The 10,797-nt window shown below is 62.9% G+C and overlaps 1 protein-coding gene across 2 annotated transcripts; it reads right to left on the bottom strand.

Moving 5' to 3' along the window:
• Positions 1-3,401: 3,401 nt before the first annotated feature.
• SEMA6C (semaphorin 6C) lies at positions 3,402-9,971 on the bottom strand. Of its 2 annotated transcripts, XM_068995390.1 has the most exons (17): positions 9,540-9,971; positions 9,352-9,466; positions 9,029-9,086; positions 8,872-8,928; positions 8,533-8,634; positions 8,203-8,293; positions 8,000-8,122; positions 7,684-7,772; positions 7,199-7,416; positions 6,921-7,046; positions 6,690-6,845; positions 6,185-6,412; positions 5,750-5,896; positions 5,400-5,477; positions 5,248-5,303; positions 4,991-5,038; positions 3,402-4,558 (listed from the first exon to the last, which is right to left on the bottom strand). In XM_068995390.1, the coding sequence occupies exons 1-17, from the start codon at positions 9,646-9,648 to the stop codon at positions 3,795-3,797; spliced, it is 2,565 nt and encodes an 854-aa protein (XP_068851491.1). In that variant the 5' UTR covers positions 9,649-9,971; the 3' UTR covers positions 3,402-3,794. The 2 variants fall into 2 exon arrangements, with proteins under 2 accessions (XP_068851491.1, XP_068851490.1); XM_068995389.1 differs by lacking the exon at positions 8,872-8,928 and having other exon boundaries at positions 9,540-9,728.
• Between the last annotated feature and the right edge of the window lie 826 nt (positions 9,972-10,797).

Here is a 10,797-nt window from a genome sequence, read left to right as displayed (position 1 = left end):
CGCTCGAGCTTTTCCCCTTCAGTTTCTATTCAAGGAAGAGAGAAGGAAACCCTGACTCTTTTCACTGGTGCTTGCTTCATTTCCCAAGGTAAGAGGGAGGAAGTGGTGGAAGCAGAGGCTGTAGATTGTGCCATGCGAGTGCCACTGTCCCCAGGGCAGGGTGGGCAGCAAGGCGAGGAGCAGCCGGATCCAATTCCAAAAGGAAAACATTCCAGCTGCCTTCGACCCTGTGGAGCTCAGAGCTGAGTGTCCGTGGGGCTTCTTTGTCAGCACCAGTGATTCTGTGCTGCTTAAACCACGCTGGAATATTTCGGGTTTTTCCTGAAAACCCAACGCTCCCAGGAGGAGGTGATGCCATGAAGATTTTTGCCCTTTCCTTTATACCCCTGTTATACCTTTTTACAACCTCTGTATTCCTAGTGCTTTTTGCCTACATTCTTGGACTTGTTTGTTAAGCTAAGAGACAAAACATTTTAGAAGCTTTGTAGCCAGGGATCAGTGTGCCCCAGAGCCCAAGGTTCCTCTCCAGAACACATTCTGTAAACCAAGATAGAACCATCCAGGGGAGAGTTCCTTGGGGAAGGGGGCTCACTTGAGCCTCTTATTGGGGAATCTTTGATAGATCTGCTAATTAGTAAAACCTATAATGCTATACCCAATGTTGGGGGGAGGGGGAGAGAGGTGTGGAGACAGAAGACGAAGACAGAGATAGACTCGGTGGGGTACATCTCGATGTATATGACCTGGACGTGTACACCTAAGGATCCTTAAAATAAATACCAAGGTAAAATCCCTTTTCCCCTTCTAACCGTGTGTGACTCCTGATTTTAAGACCAGGAAAAGGCATCAGAGGAATGCCAAGTTGGCCATTGTCTCTTTGGCAGCCGGGCAGAGACCGTTCCTTTATCCTGTGGGGAACGTCCCAGTGTGGCAGTAAATCATCCACCCGATGAAACTCCAACCTGTTAATTCCATCATTTATCTAAAACTTCGTACTGTGCCATTAATATCAGCCTCAGCCCACCTCGTCCTCTCATTAAAGCGCCCGGGGCACTGTAATCTCGTTATTTTATGAGACAGATACAAATGGTGTTCAGTAAAGCAGGGCACAGCTCCAGAGCTCTGTTTTGTTTCCTCAAGGGATGTCATTCCCCAGCCTTGCCTACTACCGCCAATTCTTCCAGCGTGTCCCAGGGATACTTGATTATTTGGATTAACTTCGGGGCAGGAAAAGAGGATTAGGAAGCAGAGCTGCTCTTTAACGTGCACACACAGACGAGTTACATCAGTTCTGTCTGTTTACAGACTTGCCCTGCTGAAAAACAATTTTCTAAAGCTGTTAATTATTCTGAATTATTTGCCAAATTACTACAAATCATTCCTGGCTTGGGACCCGCCAGGAAGACAAAGGAGGAACTGTTTAGGTGGTGCTACCTTCAGTCACTCACATGAACTTTCTCCTCCCTGCTTGGCCAAATTCTGCCTTTCCAAAGCAAAAACTCATGTTTACAGATTTAAAATATTTAGTCTCTGGAAATTTGCAGCTCTTAAAGCTGCTTGGGAGCTTAGTGACGGGAATTATCCAGGAGAGCTTTCTGTTCTTCTCCTTCACCTCGTCTGGGCTAGAAGTTCCATGACTGAGGCATCAAAATGCTACTTTATTTTTTTAAGATGCAAATTTTTGGCTTTGGATTCTGCCAGCCCCATTGGGGTGAAACACCTCAGGTATTTCAGACTCGGAATTGTCTCCTCCTAAGAGGCAAGGAGTGGAGCAAAGTGTGGATGACTGCAAGGAGCACAAAGGTGGATACTCCTGGTGGGAATTTCGCCGTGCTCTGAGCTGTGCTGGGGGTGGGGGCTCTGCCAAAGCCCCTCGGAGCAAAGCTTATTTTGGGATGTCAATACCTGCATTGTTGGGAATGGGAAGAAATCCCACCGTGCCAAAGTGGCTGGATTAGTGCTGAGCTGCCTGAGAATTCCAGCCTCGTGCAAGGACCTGCAAATCCCAGGGACCAGCATCTGGAATGGCAACAAAAATATTCTCTTGGGGTGTTGCTTTAAACATTTTCAGAGGTGTAGAAGGGATTTTTCCCTTTTATCCATGTTTTTCTTCTCCCAAAACTGTTAATTTTTGGATTAAGGCAACGTTGAATGTTTGTCACATGGAGCATCTCACGCTCTCAGGGAAAGACATTCTTCACCTGTTTGTTTCAGGAACAATTTGGGGGAGTTTTTCATCAAACCACCCAAAGGAATCATAAAAAATTCCTTGATTTTACAATATTTAGGCAGATATTCTACTTCCCACACTGGCCAGTGGTGTAAACTGCTGGCACATGGAAATCCAGCCTGGGAGCCTGGTTGTCTTTGGAGATACGAATGTCACCTTTTTAAACTAAAATTTCTATTTTTTAAAGAACTAAAACGTTTTTTTAACATGCAGCTGATCTGTATTGTGCCTTCCCCACTGCCACCCTCAGTTATTGCCATCCTTCTCCCCAAACCAGGTGATTTTGCAAAAAAATCCCTTCAGCTGGGAAAAAAACCTTCCCCTTTAGAAGAGGAAATGAAAAATAAAAAGTCCATGGGGCTCATGGGAACTGCTTTGGGTTATTTTTGGAGGAAATAAAGCCGAGGATGTTGTCACCTTTCGGAGGGGAATGCCCTGATTTAATTTCTGGAAGTATCCACGTATCAAAGCTGACCAAAACCGAGGAGGATTTGATCTTTGCCTGGAATTCAAACCCAGCTGCATCCCCAGCTCTTCCACAGACAAACACCAGCAGCTTTTGAAGCCAAAAGCAGCGTTTTTTTGGTCAGTAAATTCCCTCCCACAGGAACCCAGGCCGGGCTCTGCCTCGTCAGGGCTTTTCCTGCCCGCGCCTCCTCCGGCCTCGCGCCGTTCCCGAGCCTGGGATCGCATCCCTGCCTGTGTGGGCTGCAGAACCCCGTCTGTCTGCCCTCTCATTAGCACAGTGTGGGGTTAATTAACACCCTTTGGGTTAATTAGACACGTGTTTCCCTCCTGTTCGCGGTAACCAGCTCTGAGCGGTTTCCGTTATCCCAAATCCGTGCGGATCCGGTTGGGGTGAGCGGAGGAGGTCACAGAAACCCCAGCTCCATCCTCTGCAGACACCCACAAAGGGAGATAACAAACCTGGGGAGTCAGGCTGAGCCTGGGGTACCCTCCTTTCCACCCCCCACCACCTTCTTGAGGCCAAATCTAATGATTTGATTCATCTGGACTTCTATCACGTTGTTTTGATCGCTGGAAAAATTAGGGACAGATTATCCGAGTGCTGGGACAAGAACACAATGGCTTGGTCCCCCCCTTTTCTACCAAGGGAAAATGGTTTGGAATGCAGAAATTTCAACATCTACGCTCATTTTTTTGTTCTGTATTTTTTTATTAAAATCCTGCGCCACTGTTGCGGTGCCCTGGCCCAGCCCTGGTCCTACACAGTAGGATGGGCTGGGCCACGTGTCCCCCCATTCCTGGTGTTCCCAAGGTGGGTGATGGCAACTCCCATCCCCCCCCCCCCCGAACAGAAAATAAATTAGAAAGAATAAAAAAAAAAAAGCAAAACCAGGGGGATTGGAGACGTGGAGACATTGTCACTGCAGTCTGGGGACACGGGGACCCCTGTCACCTCTGGGGTGTCTGCTGGGAGACACAGGGACCCCCACCACCCTGCTGGGGGCTGTCCTGGTGACATGGGGACCCTCACGGCTCGTGTCACCACCCCAGGGAAGGTGACACCCCCCGGCTGCAGTTGGGGTGTCCCGGGAGGAGCTCAGGGCCGCCCCGGGGCCGCGGGCAGCAGCAGCGGCTTGGGGAGCGTGGGGGGCTTCATGGACAGGGAGCGCTCCAGGGTGCCGGGCCGGGGTGCCCAGGGTGTCCCCCCCGGTGTCCCCAGCGAGTGCATGCGGGTGAGGCCCCGCGGCGGCCCGGGGGGACTCACGGGGGTCCCCCCCAGCGAGTGGCTCTGTGCCAGCGGCCGCCGCGGGGCCGGGGGGCTATCGGGGGGCACGTCCAGGCGCACCGGGGCTCGGTCGTGGGGGGCGAAGAGTGGCCCGGGCCCCGCGGCGCGAGGCTGCACCCGGTTGGCGAAGGACCCGGTGCCCGGGGGGGTCACGGGCCACCCCGAGCCCCCCGAGCTCCCGTGTAGCCGCTGCAGCAGCTCCTCCAGGGAGGCTTTGGCCGGGGGTCCCGGCCCGGGGGGCTCCGGGCAGCCCGCGGGGCCCAGCGGGACGGAGTGGCCGCGCCGGAGCTCCCGGGGTGCCCGGGCGGGGGGCAGCGCGGGGGGCTCGGGGCAGGGCGGCTCGGGGGGCTCCGGGCAGGGCGGCAGCGCGGGGTACAGGCGGGGGACGGGCGGCTGGGCCGGGGTCCGCGGGGCGCAGGGTGGCTCCGGAGGGGTCTTGGGCACGGCGGGGCGCTGGCAGCAGATGGCCACCAGCCCGGTGGCCAAGGCCCCCAGGACGAAGGCGCCCAGCACGCAGCCCACGAGCACCGGCACCGGCACCGTCGCTGCGGACCCCGGCCCGGGATGCCGCACCTCTGCGGGACCACCCGTCAGCCCAGTGCCAATGGGAGGTCCGGTACCCCCCCCCCAGAGCCCCCCCGGTCCCACTCACACTCCTGGGGTTCCCTCTCCCAGAGTCCTCCCGTCCCTGGGGTCCCACTCCCATCCCTGGGGTCCTCCCTCTTCCCTATGGTCCACCCTCGTCCTGCTCCTGGAGTCCCTCCTGGTCACTGGGGTCCCCCCACCCCAGGGTCCTTCTCCTTCCCTGGGGTCCCTCTCCTGTCCCTGGGGGTCTCATGTTTGTCTCTGTAGTCCTCCCGACTCCTCAGTCCCTCCCCAGTCTGTGCAGTCCCCCCTCCCCACTCCCTGGGGTCTCTCCTGCTCCCTGGGATCCCTCTGTCACCCCTGGGACACCCCTCCCTGGTCCCCGGGGTCCCTCCCCAGGGTACCCAGACAGTGTCACTGACCGTGGACCATATCCCCATCCTCGTCGCCATCCCCTACAGCCGCTGGCCCTGTGAGAGCAGAACGGGTCAGGCCAGGTTCCCCCACGTCCCTTGGAGCCACCCGTGTCCCCTCCACATCCTTCCCATCCTCACCCACATGCGGCCAGGGCCACCCCAGTGTCACCCTGGTACCACCTGCATCCCCCTGTGACCTCGTGTCTACAGAAATCCCCAAATATTCCCATGTTCCCAGTGTCCCCCATGTTCCCCCACTTCACCTTGGCAGCTCCCACTGATCCCGAGGGATCCCTCCACGTCCTGCTGGAAGCCGCTCCTGGGGCACACAGAGGGGACGTCACCCTCGGTCCCCGGTGTGTCCCCGCACGGGGCAGGGCCCCAGGAGGTCACAGGGGATGTGAGGGACACTCACGGAAGGTCCTCGGAGAAGGGGACGCAGCCCTTGGAGGGCAGCCAGACACAATAGGGGTCCCGGGCAGCCAGGCAGCTCCTGCAGGGACACGGGGATGGAGCTGCCCTCGCACGTCCCTGTGCCCCCATGCTGTGCCCGTGTGTGCCCCTGTCCCCTCCCACGGACACTTCCGTGACCTTTGCACATCCTCGTGCCCCCGTGCCTTTGCACACTCCCGTGTCTTCATCCCTCGCACGCTCCCACTCTCGCACACTCCCCCTCCCTTTGCGGGGAAGGATGGCAATAACATTCCCATTCCCTCACACACCCCCCCCCCCGCACCCCCCGTGCCCCCTCACGGCCCCGCTCACCCTCGGCAGGAGCCGTGGTGGGCACAGCGGCTCAGGGGCAGCCGCACCAGGCACCCGGCGAAGGCCACGAGGAGCTCCCGGCCCGGCAGGTGCAGCTCCAGCCCCAGCACCCGGCTGGGGACCCCGGTCCCCCGCGGGCCCCGGCACCTGCGCCCGAAAGCACCGGGGTCAGCGCAGCCCACCCTGGCACCCCGAACACCCCCAGCACCACCAGCCCTCACAGTGCCCAGAATCACCCCCCCCAGCCTCCCCAAACACCCCCCAGCACCCCCAACCCCTCAGTGCCCACCAGGTGCCCAGCACTCCCAGTACCCATGGCCCCCACAAGCCCCCCAGTCCCACAGTGCCCACAACTCCCCAGCCCCCTCCAGCATCTATAAGCCCCCCCAGACCCCCAGACCCCCAGCCCTGGGGCACCCCATGCCTGCCCCTCACCGCCCGGGGTCGTAGAGGCTGATCTCCTCCAGCAGCAGTGTCTTGGCACCGCTGTCCCCCAGCTCTCGGGTGTCCCCCGGTGCTGGGGTGCCCCCAGGGGTCTGGGTGGTCTCGGGGCGTTGTGCAGCTGCCAGGACCTTCAGCACCCGCCCGTCCTCGGCGCCCAGGAACAGCACGGTCTGGTTCCCGCGGGGCCCCGCGCCCGTGTCCACGGCCAGCTGGGTCAGCCTGTGGCAGGACACGGCCTCGCACACCCAGGCTGCGGCCGGGCTTTGCACGCCCTTGCACGGGAGCTTCCCGCACCCTCACGTAGCCCCTCACACCCTTCACAAGAGCCGAGGACCATCCCCACCCTGCAGCACCCACACAACCAACTGCACCCTCAGCCCCTGCCCACCCTGCACCCTACTCACACCAGCCATTCCCTGTGCCCGAGGCTACTCCATCCACGAGTCCATCCCATCCCCGAGGCCACCCTGTCCCCGAGGCCACCCTGTCGCTGCACCTGGTGCCGGTGCGGGTGAAGAGGGGCCGCCCGCCCGCGGGGCCCACGGCGCCGTGCAGCAGCGGGTGCTCCTTGGCGAACACCAGCGTCTCGTCAGGGAAGTCCCCAGAGGTGACAACACCGGCAGCAGGTCCCATCCCGGCACAACAGCCCGGCCTGCGGCACAGCCGGTGTGGGGACGCGGTGTCTGCGGCACCCCCGGGGGTGTCCCGCTGTGGGGTTGGGGGCTACCTGGGCTGAGGGACCTTGTCCTCGGGCACTGGGGTCCAGGTGGCCCCTCGAGGCTCAGCGAAGGGACCCTCGAAGGAGCGCTCCACATCTGCCAGGTAGAAGGCGCAGACGGCCGAGCCGGGGATGCTGCGGTGACAGCGGGGAGGGGAAACAGGAAGGCTTTGGTTTGACCAGGGCTCCTGTGTGTCCCAGCTGTGTCCCCGTGCTCTGTTTCCCTGTGTGTGTGTCCCTGTGTCCCCGTGTCTCCATGTGAGTCCATCCCCCATGTCCCCACCTGCCTGTTGGGTTGGGTGCCAAAGAGGGCGAGCACAGCGGGGCGCCCGTGCAGGGTCTGGGGGGGTGTCACGGCCTCCAGGACATCGAAGTAGAAGACGGTGTCCCCAGGGACGGAGCACTGCAGCCGCACCTTCAGGAAGGACGTCCAGCGCCGCTCCAGCACCCGCGGGGACCCGCCGCGGTCATTGCGGCACACGCGTGCCACCCGCGCCACCAACACCTGCACGGGAAGCCGGGTCAGCGCCTGGACACCTGGGGTCAGCACCTGGACACCTGGGGTCAGCGCCTGGACACCCTCGGGGACCTGTGGGCATTGGCACCTGGGCATCCCCGGGCATCGTCGCTGTCCCCCAGGCACCTCAGGCTGGCACCCAGGGGCCACCCACGGGCCTGACACGCTGTGAGGGGGTCAGGAGTCTCCCCTGCCTTGACCCCAGGGTGGGAGACCCCTGCGTGCCCCCCCTGTGCCCCCCATCCCCTCACCCACCTTTCCCAGGGCGCTGAGCTCCACTGCCACCTCCCTGAAGAAGAAGTAGACGTAGGGGCCGTAGGGCAGCACCTGGACAAAGTGGGGCTCTGGGGGGGCCAGGGGAGGTCGGAGGAGCCATCAGCCCCCGCCACCTCCTGTCCTTGTCCCCCACCCCTGCACCCTGCTCCCCTCTATGGCCCCATGGCCCTGTACCCCCAGATTGCAGCCCTGCAACCCCCGACCTCATCCCCACATCCCCCTGCCCCACTCTGTCACACCCCCCCACCCCTGTACCCCCCATCCCACCCCCACAGACCCCCCCACTTTGGGGTACCCTGCAGCCAGCGGGAGCTGTATTTGAGGGTGCGCAGGGGGGCCCGCCCGGGGCTCAGGCTGCGGTAGATCACGGCATCACTCGCCTGGAAATCGGCCACCGTGGCCGAGTACAGGCTACCATCTGCGGGGGGGGGGGGACACACAGGTCACTGCTGTGCCCCCCTGGCCACCCCCGTGTCCCCTCGCCTGCCCAGCACCCACCGACAAAGAGGGCGACGATGCTTTGCTTGGCATCGAAGGGGCACCGGGCCTGGCCACTGACCTCGTCACCCTGCCGTGCCAGGCTGCTCACCTGGGGGGGGGGACACACGCCCAGAGGCCGTGAGACCCCCCCCCTCCAACACTCAGCACCCCCTCGTGCCATCCCCAACCCCAGCACGGACATGGCTGAGGACCTCCACACTCATCACACATCTGGGAACGGCCGTGCTGGGGCTGAGACCCCCCCCCCCCCAACTCATCACACCCACACTCAGCAGGCTGTGAGCCCCCTCCTCACCCCTGGGCTCCCCAACCGCGGGCCCCCCCCACCTGGTAGGTGCGGCACAGGGGGCTGAAGGCGTTGGTGCCACAGGCCAGGAGGGTCTCGGCGTCGCGGGGCACCAGCACCCGGATGTAGTTGTGACACTCGTCCTGTGGGGCGGGGGGGGGGACACAGAGGGACCCCGGCGTCACCCCCTTTTCATGTCCTGAGACCCTGTTTGCCCCCACCCCTTGCACCGTCAAACCCTGCACCCCCAAAGTCCTTCACCCCAAATCCCCACATCCTCAGCACCGTTCCCCAAATCCCCACATCCTCAGCACCGCTCCCCAAATCCCCACATCCTCAGCACCGCTCCCCACCCCTCGCACCCCTCAAGGCCCCCTCACCTGCCGCCGGCCCCGCATGGCGCAGTTCTCCCTGTCCTGCGGCTCCCAGGTGAGGTGCTGCCAGGTGAGACGGGTGCAGGGGGCGGGTGGGCGCGGGGACCCTTCCCCCTGCGTGCACCCCCCATGTCCCCAGGGACGCTGTGCCCGTCCCCCTTACCCGCTCCGGGTACAGCGTCCCCTCGTCCTGCCCCAGCTCGAAGGCGTAGATGTGGTCCCTGGGGGGAGGCGGTGAGTGTGCAAGGGGACACGGGGGCGTGCAAAGGGACACGGGGACAACGCGCCAGCCACACGCACGGGGCACTGCGGGGTCACGCAGGGGGCAGCGGAAGGAACGGGGTGGGGGACGACACAAGCAGCGACCGGGGTGTAGAGGTGTGCAAATCCTTGCACGAGCACAGGTAAGGATGCTCAAGCACAGGCACCAGCGCAGGGCAGCCGTGCCCCGGCACACGCACACGAGTGTGCACCGGCCGCGCTCACCGGGCAGCCACGAAGAGCGTCCCGTTGAGCCGCAGCATCCGCTGGAAGTCGAGGCCGAGCCGGGCCGTGCCGTTGTCCCCCCGGAGACCCCCGAAGCGCGGGTAGGCGGCGGTGGCTGCGGACCGGGAGGACACGGTGACACCCCGGCAAAGCCCCCGAGCCCCGGCCGCCCCCCGAGCCCCGCTCACCTGTCAGCCCCACGGTGCTGCGAGCCACCAGGTCCCGCGGGAAGGACTGGGCGGGCACCCCGGCCAGGAGGAGGAGGAGGAGGACGAAGGGCAGCGGGACCCCCGGCATCGCGGGTGGGGCTGAGAGCGACCCCCCCGCCCCGCCCCGGGCTGCGAGCGGGGGGAAACTGAGGCGCAGGGATGGGGGGGGGGGGGCGGAGTGGGGACAGTGCTCCCAGTGTCCCCTTCCAGTGTCTCCCGTCCTCTCAGTGGTCCCCACTACCCTCTCCCAGTGTCCCGAGTGCCCCTGCTCCGATGTTCCTGCCCCAAAGTCCCCAGAACCCCCGTCCCAGTGCTCCCAGTGCTCCGGGAGCTGCTGCCAGCAGTGCCAGGACCCTTCCTCCAACGCAGGAGCGTAGCCCCAGCTCCCCGTTGAACAGCACCCACATGCACCCGCCCCAGCACCCCGAAACACCCCACCTACACCCCGACACCGCTCTCACAGCACCCCAAGTACCCCACAACACTCCAACAGCCCCCATGACACCCTCACAACAGTCAGCGTCTCACCCAAACCCCTAAAACACCCCAAAACCACCCTGTCGCAACACTCCATCGCCCCCCCCCACAGCACCCTACACATCCCCTGCCCCAACACCCCGCAACACCCAACCTACACCCCAAAAGTACCCAAAACCACCCCGTTCCAAGACTCCACCACCCCTTGCCCAAACACTCCCAACCCCCTGCCCCAACACCCCGCAACCCCCGCCCCTCCCGGCCCCTCGGCGCTCGGTACCGGCTCCGCTCCCCGCTCGGTCCCGAGCGGCTCCGCCCCGGAACGGGCCGGGACCGGGCACCGGCCTGAGCGGGGCCGGGGGCGGGACCGGGGACCCCCGTGGGACTCCACAGCCCCCGCCGCGGGACTCCACAGCCCCCGCCGCGGGACAGCCCCCGCGGCCGCCCTATAGATAGGCGTTAATCCCCGTTAATGAGATGATCCTCATTAACTGCCGAGGGATGGGGGGGAGGTGGGGTGAGGTTTTGCACGCTCGTGTGCGCGGGCACGGCTGTGACGCCCCCCCGCCCCCTTGTCGGTGCAACTGTCGGCGCGCACCCGCGTGAGCGCGCACACGCGCGGAGACCCCCTCGCACACGCGTGTGCGGCGTGGCGGCCACCCGTGTGTCCCCCCTCTCTCCCCCAGAGTGGGGACCTGTCACCTGCACCATCGTGTGGCCACTTGCTCGCCCGAGCGAGGACCGGGAGCGACTGGGAGTG

This window comes from Aphelocoma coerulescens, chromosome 25 (genome assembly GCF_041296385.1).
Source record: "Aphelocoma coerulescens isolate FSJ_1873_10779 chromosome 25, UR_Acoe_1.0, whole genome shotgun sequence".
Lineage (NCBI taxonomy): Eukaryota > Metazoa > Chordata > Aves > Passeriformes > Corvidae > Aphelocoma > Aphelocoma coerulescens.
The sequence above is the reverse complement of the archived record's forward strand: the minus strand, read 5'-3'. Positions and strand labels throughout refer to the sequence as shown.

Bases quoted from the DNA above. Each gene is read 5' to 3' on its own strand.
- SEMA6C (XM_068995390.1), bottom strand. From the start codon at position 9,648: ATGCCGGGGGTCCCGCTGCCCTTCGTCCTCCTCCTCCTCCTCCTGGCC. The intron at 6,846-6,920 runs GTAGCCCCCAAC...GCTGTGCCGCAG, and splicing joins GACAAGGTCCCTCAGCCCAG to GCCGGGCTGTTGTGCCGGGA. The intron at 5,478-5,749 runs GTGAGCGGGGCC...GTGTCCCTGCAG, and splicing joins CACCACGGCTCCTGCCGAGG to GAGCTGCCTGGCTGCCCGGG.